At 37.6% G+C, this 21,259-nt stretch overlaps 1 protein-coding gene across 1 annotated transcript in view; it reads left to right on the top strand.

Annotated features, from left to right (window-relative positions):
• Window positions 1-1,461: 1,461 nt before the first annotated feature.
• Window positions 1,462-21,259, top strand: part of fat1b (FAT atypical cadherin 1b) — a 39,974-nt gene continuing 20,176 nt past the window's right edge. Inside the window, 12 exon segments of the mRNA XM_051860907.1 lie at window positions 1,462-1,595; window positions 3,638-6,925; window positions 8,481-8,795; window positions 10,646-10,707; window positions 11,077-11,391; window positions 11,696-11,906; window positions 13,874-13,939; window positions 14,164-14,303; window positions 16,090-16,365; window positions 16,469-16,679; window positions 16,802-17,368; window positions 17,371-20,859. Of these exon segments, the coding sequence (XP_051716867.1) occupies window positions 3,664-6,925; window positions 8,481-8,795; window positions 10,646-10,707; window positions 11,077-11,391; window positions 11,696-11,906; window positions 13,874-13,939; window positions 14,164-14,303; window positions 16,090-16,365; window positions 16,469-16,679; window positions 16,802-17,368; window positions 17,371-20,859 (8,914 nt within the window). The 5' untranslated portion in view covers window positions 1,462-1,595; window positions 3,638-3,663.

Raw genomic sequence — 21,259 nt, 5'->3', positions numbered from 1 at the left:
GCTGTAAATTTTACAATTTTTAGAAGTAAAAAAGAACAAATCAATGTATAATTTACAGTCAAAAACTGTAAACTGATATTCCCACAATTCCCTGTGTGACACTCCACATTTGAAAGTATTTTGCTTAAAAAATCATGTTTCTTAATAGTTTTTGTTATGTACATTAGGGTTTCATGTTACATCTTCTGTTGTTTAATGAATGTTTATTGCATTATGTAAGTGTTGTGGGTTACCAGGATGGTGTTTTGCATTTGCGTGAATGACTCTTTGCACCCTCTTTACATTAGTATACACTTCAGCTCGTGGAAAAGCTATTTGTGCTGAACTCTGAGTCTTCATGTGGCTTTCTCTTTTACCACCTGCATTATTATGTTGGTTGTCAGTATATGTTAAAGGTACAAAACAGATTTTAGTAGTAGTGTGCATTGTTGAATTTACTTGTTTACATTCAAATTTTCTTGTTTGTAAATTACAGTTTTATACTGTAAAATTGACAGTTTGTTCTGTAAATGTGTTTACAGTTTTTCTGTATTTTTTACAAAATTATTCTGGCAACCACAGCTGCCAAAATTATTTTGTAAAAACTACGGAATATTTTTTACAGTGTAGATTTATAAATAGATCTACCATGTTACCATGCACTTGGCAAGCTACATTTAATGCACAATAGCAGGACTTTATTGAGTAATATTCTGATGCATATCGAGGCCTTTTGGTATTTCTTGCAAAATAACTCTCAACACAGACTGATTCCCATAGGATGGATTTGATGGAAGAGATGATGTGCGAGTTATTAGGAAAGTGCAAACAGCCTTTCCCCCATTTTATTTCCTTTGAGAACCACTTCACACACACACTTTGAATGCTCCTTAATGCCATTAAACTACAATCTATTTCCCAAAACAAACAAGAACTGTTCAATAAACACATTCACATGGCTTAATTTTACCAGCACTGATTTAAAGCACTGTATTTCAGCATATTTGTATGTAAAATAAATCAGATGTGCTTGTCATGTAAAAACTGTAACACTCCATCAAGCATAATAGAGGGAATACGGAGGAAAAGTGAAATTCAAAAGAGACAAAAGGGTTTGCTAAAACTACAAGCGTCATAAAACCAAAAAGCAGGAGATGGCAATGAGACAGGTAAGATAAGACTCCTCTGACAATCACAACCACAGAAGGACAGACAAACAAATCATCATCCCATCTACTGTATTAGGGTGAAAATACCATGCAGTCCAAAATGACTTCTTAATGAAATAACTAACACTAATAACTAATAACACAATCTTTTTGATGTTTTACTTACATATTATTCTATATATTATTAACACGGATTTCTGTAAATACAGATCACGAACAAACCATTCTGTAGTAGACCATTCAACTTCTGACACTGATGACATCACACACTGATCGAGACGGACTTGTCCTCGGAGGAGCAGTAATGATCCAGCATCAGTGTGAGGCACTGAAACACCGACACCGCTCTCCGGCTCATGTGGAGTTTAAACGGCATTTTATTTGGGAAATACCTGAGATTTGTGTGGATTGATCCTTAATTTGGACGCATATTCTTTTGCAGCGATGGTAAGTGACGGCTAAAGCCATGCACTTTTATTATCAAATAATAATAAAGGTACATTTATTCACATTTGCTTCTTTCTTACTAGACAAATAGTGTAATATAACTTAATCTGCTCTCGCGATAAATATCTGTAGCCTATAAAGATGATCGAATCTTTATAGATTCGCATTTCCTACATCAACAATGAGTTTGTAAGGAGAAACTTGAGAACTGAGTCTTTCAGTCGGAACTGTCAGTGTGCTTGCAGTTGAAATAATCAAAAACTTTATAGTCTTTTACACGATCAAATCAGCCACATTAACTATTAAATAAAATATGATCAATATACTACCAGTTTAATACAAGTAAATGTTTTGTCATTTTATCTAGATAATTATTTAATTCATTCACTATTTTCTGTCAGCAAGTCGTTATCACAAAATACAGGTGTTTATTCTGCGATGACCGACATTATATTTCTTATTACACTACCAAACAAACAAATAAATACAAAAAGAAATATTTTTATTATTTTGTATTATTATTATTATTAACTCCTTGATTAGCTTAACGCTTCTGTTAAGAAAATATACTCCCATAGACAACAATCGAAAAGCAGTACGCCTAAGTAGCACCTACCTGTAAGTAGCATATTTCTGGAAATAGTATGTAAACAATTACCTGAATGACGTACTGCACGCGCTGAGATTGTACGGCGTGCGATCTGAATATTTTGCTATCCCATGAGTCCGAGTGAGCTGAGGAGCCGTTGAGAAGCCGGAATTATTTTTTTTAATTGCAAGAAAAGAAACAGCACTGCGTTAAATACATTCACATAAATGGAGAAAGAAAGAAAAAAAGAAAAAAAATACAATGGCACCTCAACCAGTAAGAAAAATATGGTCATAGTTCTTAAGAAATTTGTTGTTCTTGTTGTTATCAATGAGTTGAGAAGCTGGAAAATAAAAATGGCAGCGAACCAAGTTTGACGTAGTTAGGATGTCCAAGTTTAAGTGCTAGAGTTAGCACGAAAATCTTCGTAGTAAAATTGTAGCCTACTTCATCAATGGTTAAAAAGTTTTTCGTCGAAATCAGTATATGCTTTGCAAGTAGGCCTACGCGATTTCAGACGCTTCGTGCGCGTTTCTCAATATTGCTTGACCAATCAGAAGCATTTATACGATATTATAAGTATTTATTATAGTAGCCCTAATTATAATCAGAAAAAAAAATATTTAAATTGAACAGTTTAGACAGAATAGGTTTTTATTTGATTGGCTTTATGGCTCATTTAGTATGATATGTCACTCGAGGAGGAAAAAACACCTCAGTTTTCATTCAGAGGCCCAATCTGAACAAAAATTAGTGCAGTTGCTGATATTTATATGGCCAAAGTGAATCAATGAGATCTTTATAACAGTATAGCAGGCTACTTACATAAACTGCATATAAAAATAAGTTATCACTTTATACCTCCCAATAATATGTCTTAATAACATGGTATTTAAATGCTTATTTTTATGATCAAAGTTCTGTAGTTTTTTTTATTGTGTCATATATAAGACTCACATTTTAACTTGATATATTTTTTTTAAAAAGTATGGAAAATCAAGTAAACCAAAGCTGAATCAGTCCAGTAAATGTTTATCTTAAAATATTAAAATATCTAATATTTTAACACAAATATTTATATCTAAATATAAAATAAATATTACATTAATAAAAATTTGTAAATAATTCACAAAAACGTGTACCACGACCTGAAGGCGGGCATTTTTAGAATTATACTAAAATGCCATTTACTTGCTAAAAATGTATAAACTATCAATCGGATGACAGAAGACATGTAGAAAAGTGTGTACAACAGATTTTTCAGCAAAGTTTTGATTATGTTGATAATTTGGAGGCCTTATAAATTCACATAGCAAAAATATGATACAGTAGTCTTTATATTATAGGGTTAAATAATTTCACATAGGAGTTGAATTGATGCATTATTGTGATATTTATTTTATTGTCATATTTACAGTACTTTCCTCCACCTGTTTTTCTGTTCTTTTTTCAGTTGGCTCTGTAATCACCTGTGTCACAATGGGTAAATCCTGGACTAACCATCTTGTAATGCTGTTTATGTGGAGTTGCTTAGGTGCCCAGCAAATGGAAGATGCATCGCCTTTTCAGTTTACTCATCCAATTTACAATGTAATGATATTTGAAAATTCAGCAGCAAAAACCTTTGTTGAATGCCCCATAGAAATGGGTATTTTTATGGCGAACCAGTCCTGGGACATTTGGTACATAATAGAATCCGGGGACCATGATAATTTATTCAAAGCTGAGAAGTATGTTTTGGGTAATTTCTGTTTCCTGCGAATAAGGACCAAAGGAGGGAATTCTGCCACTCTCAATAGGGAAGTGAAAGACCACTATATACTGTCTGTAAATGCTATTGAAAGAGACACTGGTGCTGAGGCACAAACTCAAGTTAAAGTACAAGTTCTGGACACGAATGATCTCAGACCTCTTTTCTCGCCGACTACATATAGTTTTTTTGTTCCTGAAAACTCAGCCATCAGAACAAGCATAGGCAGAGTTTCTGCCACAGACGCTGACACAGGCACCAATGGAGAGTACTATTTCAGCTTCAAAGAGAGGACTGACATGTTCTCCATTCATCCTACTAGTGGGGTTATAACTCTGACAGGCAAGCTGGATTACTCTGAGGTGGCTCTTTATGAGATTGATGTGTTGGCTGTGGACAGAGGTCTTAAGCTCTATGGGAGTAGCAGCAGCAGTAGCACAGCAAAGCTAAAGGTGCACATACTGCAGGCCAATGAACATGCACCTGTTATCACAGCTGTCCCCTTAACTCCATGGAACGCAACCACGGATCCCACTTATGCGTATGTGACTGTGGAAGATGGTGATGAAGGGCAGAATGGCGAGATTGCCTCTTTGAGCATTGTAGCTGGAGATCCGCTCCAGCAGTTCAAGACATTCAGAACAAACCCTCGGAGCAAAGAATACATGATCAAGGCCATCAAAGAAGTGGAATGGGAGGGTTATAGTTTTGGGTACAATCTTACATTGCAGGCTAAAGATAAGGGAAATCCTCCAAAGTTTTCCTCAGCCATAGTTGTGAGGGTGAGATCGCCCGGCGAATACACAGAGACTCCTACATTTGAGAAGAGCATCTATAGAGTAACTCTCAGTGAGTTTGCGCCACCTCACTCTCCTGTTGTTATGGTCAAAACTGTACAGAAACATTCTAAGATTAAATACATGTTAGAATTTAAAATGCAACAACATGAGAATCCATTTGTTATTAATCCAAACACAGGTCTTATTACCACCACGGCACCTATAAAAGCAGAAACTGTCAGTCAATATGAATTTGATGTTGTTACCAGTGACAGGCGAGCAGTGACCAAGGTGATGGTCAGTATAAGTGACGTGAACAACAATGCCCCAACCTTTCAAAAATCTAAATTTGAAGCCAGTATCGCTGAGCATGTGCCTATAGGGACCAGCGTCTTAACAGTCAGCGCTACTGATAAAGATGATGGGGAAAATGGCTATGTCACCTATAGTATTGTCAATGTGAACAAACAGCCGTTTGTAGTGGATTATTTCACCGGTGTCGTAAGCACCGCAGAGGATCTGGATTATGAGATAATGCCAAGTAAATTCTCCCTAAGGATTCGAGCCTCAGACTGGGGCTCCCCTTTCCGCCGCGAGGCCGAGGCTGTTGTTTTAATCACTCTCACTAACCTGAATGATAATAAGCCTCAATTTGAGAATATCGATTGTGATGTTACTGTGCCAAGATCTCTAGGGGTTGGTGAGCAAATATTAGTGGTGTCTGCCATTGATGCTGATGAACTCGGCATAGTGCAGTACAGAATTGACGCTGGTAATAACATGAATCTTTTTGAACTGGATTCCAGCTCTGGGGTGCTGACACTTAAAAAGTCACTGAGGGATGGCGATGCAGCGAAAAAGTCTTTCCACCACCTGCAAATAACTGCCAGCGATGGAGAAATATCAAGTACTCCTATGTTCTTAAATCTAACAGTTGTTAGTGCTTTTAAACATGTCCACTCCAAATGTGCACAGACTGGCGTTCTGAGAACTGTTGCAGGGCTGCTGCTTTTTGGCTCTAAACTACACAGTCAGAAAGAAGCAGAGGATGAATTCGCAGACATCCATTCAGTTAACCGCCACGCTCCACGGTTTATAGAGTCCACTCTAAGTGTAATAGAAGTTAAAGAGGACCTTCCTGTGGGGACAAGCGTAGCACTCTTCAGAGCTGCCGATTCTGACTCTGGCTTCAATGGGAAATTGCTTTTTGTGATCGCAGGGGGAGATTTTGATAGCTGCTTCACGATAGAATCTGACACAGGGTGGCTTAAAGTTTTCCAGCCACTTGATAGAGAAACAACAGACAGCTACGCTCTTAACATCACTGTTTATGACCTTGGCTTACCGCAGAAATCCTCATCTCACATTTTAGATGTTAACATTTTGGATGCCAATGACAACAGTCCCAAGTTCCTTCAGCTTGAGTATTCAGTGGATATAAGTGAGGACACTGCTATGGCAACAGAAATCATTCAGCTTGAAGCAAAGGATAAAGATTTAGGGGTAAATGGAATGGTTAGGTACTCGTTTCTTACTGAAACGGACAAATTTGTCATACATGAAGAAACAGGGATTGTAACTGTTATCGGTCTGTTAGACAGAGAAGCCATTCCGTCGTTTGTTTTGAGGGTGGCTGCTTTTGATGCAGCAGTTGATGAGCCTAAAATGGTATCAACAGCGTTGTTGCATATTAATTTGAAGGATGTGAATGACAATGCCCCTACATTTATACCCCAACAATACCATATCAGAGTAAGAGAAGACATTCCAGTGGGCACCTTGGTGCTCTGGCTTGAAACTCTCGATCCTGACCTTGGCTTGAATGGACAGGTGAGATACAGTCTAACAGATGGGGAAGATGGAAGTTTTCAGCTGGATAAAACGACTGGAGCTGTGTACGTCTCTCAGACTCTTGATTTTGAAACAAAACGAGTATATAATCTGACAGCAAAGGCCAAAGACCGAGGCAAGCCGAACCCTTTATCCTCAACCTGCCTCATTCAGGTAGAGATTGTGGATGTTAATGAGAACATGTACCGGCCCTCTTTCCCATTCTTTGTGGACTGGGGCGCTGTGAGTGAAGACGCCCCAGTTGGCACCTCTGTTATGAAAGTTACAGCTCATGATGAGGACAGCGGCAGGGATGGAGAAGTTCGCTACTCCTTACGAGGCGGTTCAGGCCTCGGAGTGTTTACCATTGATGAACAGAGCGGTAAGTTCATTTGTGTTCTTTATTGCTTTTTAAAGGAAAAAAGAACTTGTTCTGCGCTAAAATTAGTCTGGTTCTTTGGGTTTATTAATTCAAAACAAATAAGTCATCAGGAAGTATTAAGGAATCCACAAACGAAAAACTATTTTGAATGAGCATATCATGGAGGCTTGCAAATTAATTTTCATGGTCATTTTTTTTTTTCTAAAATCAATCTGCATAAAAAACAAAGTGCATTTTTTATTATTCCTTGTTATTGAACACTTATTGCTATTTTTCTATAATTCTTCAGCACTGACTGATTAGAGATTGCCCCACAAAGTATTTGGAAACTTACACATATATTTCTTTGCATTGTGAATGTCTTTGAAGTGTCTTAGAAAAATAGCAAATATAGCAAAAACGATATGTTGTTCAAAATTATGGTTACAGCTAATGTGATGAACTACGTCTGGTTACTCTGCAAGGATATGTGTGAACTTAAGGAGAACTGAATTTACATACTCTTAAAAAATAAAGGTTCTTTATTGGCATCAATGGTTCCATGAGGAACCTTTAACATCCATGGAACCTTTCCATTGCACAAAAAGTTCTAGTGGAAAAAGATTCTTTACATTATTAAACTGTTCTTCATACCAAGAAAAAAATGGTTCTTTTAAGGCCTGTTCACTGAAAGGCTTTCTGGGAGCCCAAAATGATTCATTGCATCACTGCAAAACCCCCCTTTTGAACCTCTAAAACGTCCACTAAAAATCAGCTTGATACCAGTTAAAAGTAATTTGTGAAATGGCTCAGTGAAGTTAGTTGTAAGAAAAACTTTAGTGGTGTTACTTGTTAGCAGATGCCATTTTATTTATTTATTTTTTATCTAATACAATAAAATTCATTCATTTTAAGTGTGACTGAAGTGTACTCTTCAGGGCCACTCTATGCATCTTTAACAAACAACAACGATTGAATTTTGTTGTTTGTACCATAGTGCTATCTAAAGACACGTGAGAGAGACAAAATGAAAAAGAGAGAGAATAAGAGGGAGAAACGAAGAGCGATGTGGGCACTTTCACCCTCAGGAAAGAGCTTATCACGTTTTACTAGAGTTGTAGAATCCACACCGCTACCTTTAGAACAAAGCCCACAGCGTGAAAGCAGACACTGCCGAGAGACAGTCAAACAAAGAAAGCTACCTCATCTCCCCTTACCCTCTTATTCACTCAATTTTTTATGTACAATGTCTGCCCTTTACACATTTAATCTTTTATGCAAATGTCTGTGTTATGAATTTTCAGTTCCCTGCTAGATAATAGATCAATTTTTTCGCTTCTGCTGTATGTTGATTACGTTTTTCATTTAAAAAGAACATATTAGCACTGTGTAAGTCGTTTCTACTTTGTATGGTTAATTTCTGCCTCATCCTTATCTAGACTTCAGAGTTTGCAATGCAAAACTCCCAGTGCCATGTGACAAGATTTTATGGCAGCACCGTTGGAGCTGTCTCAGTCTAAGTATTTAAAGTGCTTCATGTAGTGCAACATGTTCCTTCTTCTTTTCTTTGTCACAGGCATTATAAGGACACAAGAGACACTTGATCGTGAGACTACTAATCATTACTGGCTCACAGTCTATGCTACAGACCAGGGAATTGTGCCACTTTCTTCATTTGTGGAGGTCTACATCGAGGTTCAAGATGTCAATGATAATGCTCCTCTGACGGCAGAGCCTGTGTACTATCCTTCTGTATCTGAGAACTCTCCCAAAGACGTCTCTGTCATCCAGATCCAAGCATTTGACCTGGACTCTGAATCAAGTGATAATCTCTCTTATAAAATAACCAGTGGAAATCCACAGGGATTTTTTGCCATCAACTCCCAGACAGGTAAATTGATGCCTCTCATCAAAACCTCTAAATCCCAGCATGTGTTTTTGTGTTTAAAAAATGTAAAAAATAAATAAATAAATTATATTTATACACTGTAAAAAATTATTTTCATGATTTGTTATTAGAACTTTGTTGGTAATTAATGTGGTTCAGATAACATAATATTTTGAGTTTCTGTTGATTAAACCAATTGCCTTAACTCAAATTTTTAATTTCAATGAACTCAAAATTTTAAGGCAACCAGGTAACTTACTTTTTTAAGGTAAACTAACAATTCTTATCATTATTATGATGATGATACCCTGAAAACGTCTAGTTATGCTGTTTTCTGGCTCTGTGTTATTAAAGAAATGCCCTTCATGTGTCATATGCAAAAAGGAGCACCTTGAACATTTAGTAAACACAATTTAAAACATTTTACACTAGGTGCGTTTACATGGAGCATTGCAATTGGTTTAAAAGTCCAATCCGAATGAAAATGCTCCATATAAACACCTCAATCGGAATAAAAATGCCCAAACCGAATGAAATTGTAATCAGTTTGAGAGGGGTGGGATAAACCTTTCTATAAACCGAACAACAAATAAAAACTCTGCCATGTAAACACGTTAAACTGATTATTTTGGGTCTACGTCATCATGTCAAGAGGCCAGGGGTCGTCAGAATGCACAATGGCAGCGGCAAAAATAAACTGGAGTAAAACTGAAACAACACATTTATTAAATACACTGAAGTTTATCATTACTACAGACCTTCATCCACATGCTTCTGCTTTTCGGAGGAGGGAGGGGGTAGCATTGAGATGCTCCTTAGAGATGCACAGCCACCAAACAGGTCAGCTTCCTGCGCCTGTCTTTTCTTCATACCTTCCAGCAGTAATATGCCACAAATCCACGCTGTTGCTTGATTAAGAGCAACACTTTACATAAAAATAGCGTGCATAAGAAATAATGGAACTCCATGTTGACAGGAATACAAGGTGGCAAACAGGACATAAGCTAATGTGCGCACGTCACAAAGTCACATGTAAACACCGTATCGGATTAGGTAATATCTCGTGTAAACAGTCCACCGAATCTTTCAATCGGAATGATTTTAATCGGAAAAAAAGGTGTACATGTAAACGTGGCTACTGTATTTGAATATATATACACCAATAGAGATGAATAAACTGCAAAATTTGAGTGATGTCCACACCTGTGTGGGATTTAAAAAATGCATGAATAATACATATGCTGAACATAAAATAAGTTTTGACATGATATATTTCCTGAAGTTTTTATACAGTATATAGGCATAATTGATATTCACACCAGCTGGTTAATTACATTCGCTGAGCAGCACAAGTAATGAATGCAGCTAATTAATTTGATGCGCCAATTGATTTCTCCTCCACCAAATTACTTGCCACACTCAGTCAGCTCAGCTTAAAGTCTCAACAGTGCAAGTAAAAAAAGTTTTTCAAAGGATTTTGCTGCCAAAGTCAATTGAACAGACTGAACTTAGTTGGTACATTGAGAACTGAATGTTTTCCTGAAGAAGAATTGTGACCGTTCAGAGAGCATTTCCAAGAACAGTGAGCATAGTACACTCTAAACTATGACTCTTTCTCTCTTTTCTCTCTCTTTTGCAAAAAATACATGAAGGAATGCAACATAAAGGAAACACTCTCTGAGGAGAATACAAAATGTAGGGTAGTTTTATCTGTCAAGCCTGAATGTTTCTTTTTTAGTTAGGACTAACCCAGTATCAGGAGAACAGCTTGAATCTTTTATTACTGATAAAAAGTTTTCTTATTCAGAGGAAGACACACACAAATAATGTACCATTTGTCATTTCATGCACAGGGTTGGTGACAACAACATCACGGAAACTAGACAGAGAAAAGCAAGCAGAACATCTTCTTGAAGTAAGTTGCACCCTGTAACTCATGACAATGCATTGTATTTACGTCCACAGAAGACAAAGGAGAATTTTCATGCCCTTTTTCTTCATACAACAATAGCACATAGTGACCACATATGTTCAGCTCCAAAAAAGGACACAAAAAGCACCATAAAAGATTCATGAATGAAATGCTCAATTTTGTGTTTCACACCATATGGGTTTAAAACGACATGATGGTGTGAAAATAATTTTAATTTTTTGGGTGAACTGTTCATGTTGAAGAGATGTTGAAGTTTACATTCAATTTAATATATTTTATGCCTCCCTCACGTTTGCTTTGGCAGTAGTTTCTCAAGCGCTCAGGCATGAGATCTGTTTTTTTCTTAAACAGATCACTGTTTCTGATGATGGCAGTCCATCCAAGTCTACATCGGTTCGTGTGATAGTCAGCGTATTGGATGAAAATGACAACAGTCCCCAGTTTCTGGAAAAGATCTTAAAAATCAAGCTGGTGGAACGACTAGAGGCAGTCGAATGGGAGCCAATTTATCGAGTGATTGCTTATGACAGAGATGAGAGTCCCTCTTCTGATATCTCATACACAATCGAGGAGGGTGAAGAGCACAGGAAATTCTTCATTGAGCACACAACTGGGTTTGTGTTCTCCAAAGAAGCTTTTTCAGCAGGGGAGTATCATATTCTCACGGTACGTTTATTTCAATTCCTAGACTCCAAATGGTGTCTGGCTTAATAGAGTTGTATTTGCGGCTTCAGAATCAATAGACACATCCCCCTGCATATTTTGGATCCAAGTGGATTTTGAATGCAACTTCTAAATGATTGAATATTTTGTAAACTTTGATAATCAAATTGAATAAATATTGTGGCAGAAATCACCCATTAACATACGGTTAACAAAATAATACAGTATGCCCCATACAGTATACAAATAGGCTCTTGACATGTCTATGTCAAAAACAAGGTAAAACACTCACACTGCTGTCTTGCAGATTAAAGCATCAGACAATGGCAAGCCTTCAAAGTCGTCCATCTGTCGGTTGCACATTGAGTGGATTCCAATGCCTAAGCTGGCTAAACAACCGCTGGCGTTTGAGGAGATTCCGCTCTCATTCTCTGTGATGGAGAATGATCCAGTGGCCCATATGGTGGGAGTCATCAGCGCTCAGCCACTTGAATCTCCTGTATGGTTTACAATCAAAGGTAAAGATATAAAGCTCTACAATCAGCCTTAAAAGAATATTTCTAAAAAATTAAAATTCTGACATTTATTCACGCTCATGTGATTCCAAACCCACACAACTCTCTTTCTTCAGTAAATCACAACAGGAGACATTTTTGAGAGTATGTTGGATTCCATGCAATTACTATGAATAGGAGTTGGAGATTCCAAGCTTCAAAAAGGACACAAATTCATTGATAATGTTTCCATGAAAGTGTCCATATGACTCATGCAATACATTTCAAGCCCACTAAAGTCATATGGTAGCTTTAAGTGAAGAACATCCTAAAATTTACGCTGTTATTCACTGATAATCTTCCACTCCAGTGGTCTGTTAATGGGGTTAGTTCACCCAAAAATGAAAATTCTGTCATTAATTACTCACCCTCATGTTGTTCCACACCCGTAAGACCTTCGTTCATCTTCGGAACACAAATTAAGATATCTTTGATGAAATCCAATGGCTCAGTGAGGCCTGCATTGAAAGCAAGTTAATTTATACTTTCAAACGCCCAGAAAGGTACTAGTTATATTTAAAACAGTTCATGTGGTTCAACCTTAATGTTATGAAGTGACGAGAATACTTTTTGTGCACCAAAAAAACAAAATAATAACTTTATTCAACAATATCTAGTGATGGGCGATTTCAAAACACCACTTCATGAAGCTTCGAAGCTTTACAAATCTTTTGTTTCGAATCAGTGGTTTTATCAAAAATATCGGTAACACTTTATTTTAGGGTCTTTTAACTAGTTGCTTATTAGCATGCATATTAATAGAATATTGGCTATTTATTAATACTTATTAAGCACATATTAATGCCTTATTCTGCATGACCTTGTTTTATATTTTTAATCCTACCCAATACCTAAACTTAACAACTACTTTACTAACTATTAATAAGCAGTAAATTAGGAGTTTTTTGAGGGAAAAGTCATAGTTAATCATTTATATGTGTTCCCTATACTAAAGTGTTACCGAAATATCTTAATTTGTGTTCCGAAGATGAACGAACATCTTACGGGTGTGGAACGACATGAGGGTGAGTAATTAATGACAGAATTTTCATGTTTGGGTGAACTAATCCTTTAAACTCTATAAAAGTGAGTTATATTCAGTGAGTTAAACTCCAGAATCAATGACAAATGATTTATATATGGGCATTGTTACTTCTATCATGATTTGAGTAATAGTTCACATAAAAATGCAATTTCTGTCATCATTTACTCACCCTAATGTGTTTCAAAGCTTTATGACTTTCTTTTGTCTAACACAAAAGAACATGTTTTGAACAATGTCTGTTGTTTTTTTTTTTTTTTTTTGTCCATACTATGATAGTCAGTGGGTTACAGTGTTGTTTGGTTTTTAATGTTCCTAAAATATCTCATACAGGCTTAAAACGATTTGAGGGTGAGCAAATGATGACAGAATTCATTTTTGGGTTTTAATTTCATTTAAACTTCAGTCTAATCCTTACAAAATGTCTTTGAATGGCTTTAGAAGACATATCACACAAGTCATGTATCACTTTTATGATACTTTTATGGTTCTTTTTGAAGTTTAAAAGCCTCAGTTCGCATTCATTGTAATTGCATGGTGCAAAAAAAAATTGTCAGTAGATTTCTCCATTTATGTTCGGTAGAAAGAACATCATAAGGGTTGGAACTAGATGAGGGTGAATAAATGGGGACAGAATTGTATTTTTTTTGGGTGAAGTGCTCTTTTGAAAAAGAAATAGCCAATAAATACAATGTATTGTAATCCCTAATCATTCTTGATGCTTCAGCTCTTTAAAGTTCAGATGTTCAGATGCTCCTCAATAACCCAACCTTGATTTTGCTCTAATCAGCTTTCAAATATTATATAAAAAAACTGTTTTTCCCTCTGCTGCCTTTTTGTCTGCCTCATCTGCCTTTCTTTTCCTGTTTCTCTACTCTTGCTTCACAAGGAGTCACACATGTTAAAGAAGTTTTTCACATCCTACAGATGGCTTGTGACCTGAACTGTACAGCAGGTATCTGCTGATAAATAGAAATATTGCTTCTTATTTTTCTTACAGCTTCTTATTTCCTGTCACATCTACCAGAAAGAGTTCTGAATTCATATTCTGTGGGAGATATATTGCACAGTATTTACTTTCTTTGAACGTTTGCTACTTTAATAGCTAATGCAAATTCTATATTATGCAAAAAGTGAACAGCATGAATATGTGGCCTCTGTCTGTTTTGGTACTAACAGGTGGAAACACTGACAGCCGCTTTGATGTGGATAAGGCGAGTGGCACAATCATCATTGCTGGAGCTCTAGATGCTGAATGGCAGTCAAATTACAACCTCACTGTTGAAGCAACAGATGGAACAAGATCTATCAGCACTCAGGTGTTTTGTCTTTAATGGCACTTACCAATAAATTGCCCATGCATTTGTAAAATTGGATCTGTTGAATAATGGATGGAGAGATAAGAAAAATGATGCACATCTTTGCTTTGACAAAGATTGTGTACGCGTGGTTCTGTATTGTGACAGGATAATTATTTTGTTGCTTAGTATTACCTATTCATTTCGCCACTGCTCAAATTGCAAAGGATGAACAAGATTATATGACACACAATGAATGCCAGGTTTAAATTCGTCACAAAGTGAACATATCATTTATCTTTTTTGATCACGTGTTGAAAAAAGTACCAAAAAGAAAGAAGTATAGTTGTATAAATTTCACTCATTTCTCGTGATACACGTGACATTCCATATTCCAGAAGGATCAGATTTAATCTTAATAGAAAATATTAAATTTCATGAAAAAAAAAAAAGACAACCCAAGTAGCTGAAATGTGCCCTGGCACCTGCATACTGCGATACTATTGGACACACTTGGCTGGAGTCAAGCTCACTGCTGTCTTTCTAATGTACAAGTTGCTATTGTCCTTTTGTCATGGTGTGAACATACCTCTCCTTGGGCGATACCTGCATGTATCAGCCAAGCCAGCCAGCCTTATCAGGTCACAGTGTGAGACTCATCCATCAGTGTGAGCAGACCCAGAGGCAAAGAATGATGTGAGAGGGAGTAATGTTTTAAAAGAGAGCTCCGTTTCAGCCCTCAGCCCATCTCTCCTGTTGCAGAGAGCATTGCCCTCCAGGAGATTGCACTCTGTACAGTTTGTCATCCTATAATGGGCTTCTTACTTGTGGGTAGTTTCAGGGTCTGTGTGAATTAAAGATTTTCATAAATTTGTGTCTCAGGTCAAATAATATGTACTGGGTGTCCTTATGTTCTTGTTGCTTGAGTAAACATACATCTTACAATAATAATAATAATAAAAAAAATAAATCTAAATATGATTTTGACTGTAAGTACTTTTTTAAGAGTACTTCCTTAAAAGCAACTGGATTTTTTGTATCCCTTGTATTCCATTTGATTCTCAACTGATCTCTCCGCCCATTATGGGTAATATAAATAATCATATAATTAAAATATATAATATAATATAATATAATATAATATAATATAATATACTTGATTCTGATTGGTCAATGGCGCCATCCAGCGGTATGTTATTCGCCGATAACAACCGCTGAAAACAGTTAACATAGGCTCATCCGGGTTACTGAAGTCTGCAGCGCTATACGCTTGCTAGGAGCGGTTTTTCCTGGTGGAAGTTTTGCCTTTGGTGAGCTAATAAAATATTAAAAAGCAGTCAAATTTTGTGTAGTTATTTAATTATGTCATTCGGTATCGCGGACTCGCTCTCTCGTTTCATACAAATGCAGCTGCTGCCATTTTGCGACTATTATTTTGTTCATTGTAATGGATTAAGATAACAAACAGGTACGATTTTAAATCAGTTTAATCTCAGATCAATATCTTATCCCCATAATAATTTATGTGGCGAAATACCGTGTAATATGCTGTATGACTCTCTTAAATGTGTTTCAGATCAATATTTTGTGTCTAATTATTTACTTATGTGGCAAGTAGCCGTGTAATAAGTGGGATTATGTACATCCATCCGGTTGTTATCTCATAAACCCCTTCAGGCTGATCCTGATCACCCTGTCGGGGTTTATTCTGAGATAACAACCGGCTGGATGTACATTATCCCTTACATAATGTTTAACAAATACATATATACCATATTTACTGTGTGGATTTTGCTTTGTTAAACAGGTCATAATTCAAGTTCTTGACATAAATGAACATCGCCCCCAATTTGGCCAAAACCAATATGAGATAAGCATTCCAGAGGAAACTCTGCCTGGTATGAAGATAATGGAAATAAATGCAACAGATAAAGATGAGAAGAACAAATTATCCTACACACTGTTGAGCAGCACAGACTTATTTAGCCTGAAGAAGTTTCGTCTTGATCCTGGGACAGGCTTTCTGTACACTGCTGAAAAACTGGACCATGAAATCATGCGCAGACATATTCTCACAGTAATGGTAAGGCCATGCATAATCTTTTTTTTTTTTTTTGGTCCACTACACTAGGTACTAGGAAATATTGCACTGCATTTAACAGCTGTTAATATTTATATTATTCCAGGTTAGGGATCAGGGTGTGCCTGTGAAGAGTAATGTTGTGAGAGTGATCATCAACGTGGAGGACAGTAATGACAATGCACCATGGTTCACCAGCTCTCAGTACACTGCTCGTGTGTTTGAAACAGCTGCGATTGGTTCATCAGTATTACAGGTCACTGCTCTGGACAAAGACAAAGGCCTAAATGCTGAAATCCTCTACAGCATAGATTCAGGTACAGCTTATCTCTACTAACACTCTCAAGTCATTGGAAATTTTTATTGTCAATGGAAAATATAATACAATATACACTAATAATACCACAAATAATACATTTAAGCTTTCTATTTTCTCTAGGAAATCACAGAAATTCCTTCAACATTGATGAGTCTTCAGGCATTGTAACAGTTGCAAGGGAACTTGATCGTGAATACAGAGACCAGTATGAATTGTTAATAAAAGCATCTGATAAAGGAGAACCTCCTCTCAGTGTGGTTACAACCGTCCAGGTCACAGTCACTATCTCGGATAATACCAAGCCGAAGTTCCCCTTCAATTCAGTATTGGCTGAAGTCAGTGAATCTGTTCCTATTGGAAGTTTTGTAACTTTAGTCTCTGCCTGCAGTCAATCAACCATCTTCTATCAGATCAAAGAGGGAAATGTGAACAGTGCGTTTGACATCAATCCAAACTCTGGTGCTATCTTCACAAGGAAAAAACTGGACTTTGAAACTCTTTCGTCATATAAACTGATTGTGCAAGGTTCAGACATGGCTGAAATGTCAAGCAGTGTCATAGTGAACATTCATCTAAAGGATGAAAATGACAATGCTCCTGTTTTCACTCAACCTGAATTTACTGGCTTCATCAGTGAGTCGGCCATTGTTAGAAGTGTGGTTCTGACCTCTCAGAACGTTCCACTTGTTGTCGTGCAACAGATGCTGATCAGCACTCAAACGCCAGGCTTGTCTATGAAATTTTGGAGCCATTCGCTCATAACTATTTTTCTATAGATTCTGGGACTGGAGCTATTCAAACTCTCAGTAACCTGGATTATGAGCAGAGAAAGGTGTTTAACTTCAGAGTTCAGGTCCATGACACTGGGATGCCACGTTTGTTTGCTCAAAACACGGCAAATGTGACTATACATGTCATTAACGTAAATGATTGTGCTCCAAAATTCACTCAGGATTCATATGAGACAACACTCCTCCTTCCAACCTACAAAGGGGTTAAAGTGACAACAGTAAAGGCTACAGATGAGGACTTGCTGCCAGACACCAAACTACGCTTTGAAATTGTAGATGGCAACATAGGGAAAAAATTCCTGCTTGATCCAACTTCAGGTGATATTTTTGTGCAAAATGCTACACAGTTGCGGAGCAGGTACAGACTGACAGTCTGGGTTTTTGATGGAAGTTTTACTGGCACTGCAACTGTGAAAGTCAATGTTAAAGATAATAAAGGTCACAATCTGAAGTTCACTCAGGAAATTGTCACCGCCTATGTGCAAGAAAGCTCAACAGAGAAGAAGACCCTCGCAATCCTCTCTGTAGTTGAAAATAGAGTTAATGAGCCTTTGTTTTATTCTATTCTCAACCCTAACAACAAATTTGAAATAGGACGCACGTCTGGAGTGCTTTTCTCCACAGGCATCCCATTTGACCGCGAAGAGCAGGATTTGTTTGAAATCTTTGTGGAAGTTACAAAAGAGTCAAGGTTAAATGGAACCGCCCACATGCTTGTGAGAGTGCACGTTGAGGATGTGAATGATAATGCCCCTGTCTTTGTAGATCAGCCCTATGGCGCCGTTGTTCAGATCGACAAAACCATGGGTTCAGTTTTCACGAAGGTGTCCACCGTGGACAAAGATATTGGCAGAAATGCAGAGGTTACGTACTATTTGAAAGGGCATGATAAGTATTTTCAAGTAAGCCCGTCTGGAGAAATATCTCTTAAGAGACCTCTAGAGCTCGAAAGCATTGGCAAGTTCGTCATTAACATCACTGCGCAAGATGGAGGCAACCCACCGCTGTTCTCAAATGCAGAGGTAGTTATTTCAGTGGTGAACAAAGCCACACCAGTGTTCGAAAGACCTTTTTACAAGATTGTAATCCCTGAGAATGTGCAAGTTCGTACTTCTATACTTCAAGTCGTGGCCAATCAATCTGCAGGACCTTGTATGTTCTACAGCATCAGTGAAGGAAACCCATTCGATCAGTTCTACATTAATTTCAATTCGGGACTCATTGAAGTAATCCAGCCATTGGATTATGAGGCTCATCCCGCATATCGGTTGAGTGTCCAGGCGACAGACTGTCTAACCGGGGCCAACTCTGATGTTTTTGTAGATATCATATTGGAAGATGTCAATGACAACACACCCAAATTCGAAGTGACAGTGTATAACATCAGCATCTCTGAATCTGTTGTAACTGGAACCTCTGTGTTACAAGTGGCAGCCATGGACTCTGACACAGGAAGCAATGCAGTATTGTTTTATCAGTTGTATGAAAAGGATGGAGCCACTTCAGATCATTTCAGAATAGATGTTGAGAGTGGAGTCATTTGGACTGCAGGACTATTGGACCATGAAACCCAATTGCAGCATGAACTGATTGTAAAAGCTATTGATGGTGGAGCGTTTCAGCTGTCTGCTGAGGTCCAAGTAATCATATATGTAACTGATCTTAATGACAACCCACCTGTTTTTGCACAGCAGCTTTATAATGCCACAATAAGTGAGATTTCTTCTCCAGGGCAGCTTGTGACCTGTGTTAAAGCATATGATGCTGACAGCAGTGGAACCAGTCAGCTGGAGTATGCTATTTTGTCTGGAAATGACAACAATATCTTTGCAATTGATGCGTCAAGTGGAGAAATTGTGATTGCCAACATCAGTCGACAGTCTCTTGAGCACTTCTACAGCTTAATTTTGTCAGTAACCGATGGTGTTTTCAGAAGTACTGCTGAGGCAAAAATCTATGTGATGGGTGAGAATAGCCACAGCCCATCATTTACCCAGAATGAGTATCTTATTGAGCTCCCTGAGAACTCTCCAGTTGGTACGTTGGTTGGACAAGTTGAAGCCATTGACGATGACCCAGGGATATATGGACAATTGGCATTCTTTATTGTAAATGATATCGCTAGGGATAAATTTACCATCAATGACGATGGCCGGATTCACACAGTAGAGGGTTTTGACAGAGAAAACCCAGAAGAGGAAGTGATTAGCATCAGTTTAATGGCTAAAGATGGAGGCGGGCGCTTAGGCTTTTGTACTGTTATTGTAATTCTCTCTGACGTGAATGACAATTCACCCAAATTCAGGTTCTCAGAATATAAAGTTACTGTGCCAGGAGATGCTCCCATCGGTACAACAGTGATCAAAACATCTGCAGTAGATGAAGATGAGGGAAGTAATGCTGATATCATTTACACTACTGACTCTAATTTAGGGCACTTCGAAATTCATCCACTTAGTGGTGTGATTGTCACAAAGGATAGTCTAATTGGACTGGAAACTGGCCTGTATTCCTTCTTTGTGAAGGCTAAAGATTCTGGAAACCCACCAAAGCAATCTATTATTCCTGTTTCAATTAGAATAGTTCCCCCTGAAACATCAATCCCAAAGTTTGCAGAGCCGTCACTGTGGTTGGAGCTTTCAGAAGACCTGGCTGTCGGAACTGAGATGGATATTTTCCAAGCCCAGAGTGAGCGGTCCGTGATCTACAGCCTTGTTGGTGGGAACACCCCAGAGAGTAACAAAGATGAAGTCTTTGCTATTGACAGCAGTACTGGAAAGCTTACACTCACAAAAAGACTAGACTATGAAACTATCAAATGGTATCAGCTTGCAGTGCAGGTCCGAGATGTTGAAGATGACATGGAAATGGTCTCAACTATAGATGTGAGTATCCATCTCAAGGATGTCAATGATAACAGCCCACAATTTGAGTCCTTCCCCTACCAGTCATATATTGTTGAAAACCTACCAGAAGGGACTTCTGTAGTGCAGGTCAAGGCCACTGATCTGGATTCTTGGCTAAATGGTCAGGTCACTTATACTCTGCATGAAATCCAGGAGCACCCTGATGTTCTGGAGATGTTTGCAGTGGACAGTGAGACGGGCTGGATAACCACCCTCACAGAGATAGACAGAGAAAAGACAGACCAATATCGAATCACAGTGGTGGCCACGGACAGAGCCCAAGGGCTACATATGACAGGCACTACTGTTGTAGAAGTGACAGTTCTGGACACAAATGACAATCCTCCATTATTTGCTGAAGCAGTTTTTAAAGGTACTGTGAGAGAAGACGAGTCTAAACCAGGCACAGTTGTCACCATTCTCAACTGTGCTGATTCTGACAGTGAGGAGGTCAACAGGAGGTTCAGCTGTTTTATCACAGGTACACTGTCCATGCTACAAAATGAAACTAGTAAGAGTAATAAGATTAAAGAGATACACTTGAATGTCATTTTTTACTCTCATGCCCTGAGATATTTTTGTTCCTGTAACACAAAAAGAGGTACTTAAGATGAAGAATGTCCAGACTGCTCTTTTCTATACAATGAAATCAAAATGGTGACCAGAGAATGTCAAGATCAAAAACGTATAATACAGTTTCATAGAGTTTGTGCATTAAATTTCAGATAAGTGATAAGTCATCTAAAGCAACATTTGCTTAAATATAAAGGCAGCTATATATATTTTTTCATTTAAGATCCATTTATACTGTGTGAGTTAAATAGTATGCATCATATTACTATATTACTACACTATACTAAAAGCAAAAAAATAAAATAGTG

Source organism: Ctenopharyngodon idella, chromosome 14, assembly GCF_019924925.1.
Source record: "Ctenopharyngodon idella isolate HZGC_01 chromosome 14, HZGC01, whole genome shotgun sequence".
NCBI classification, from domain to species: domain Eukaryota; kingdom Metazoa; phylum Chordata; class Actinopteri; order Cypriniformes; family Xenocyprididae; genus Ctenopharyngodon; species Ctenopharyngodon idella.
The sequence above is the reverse complement of the archived record's forward strand: the minus strand, read 5'-3'. Positions and strand labels throughout refer to the sequence as shown.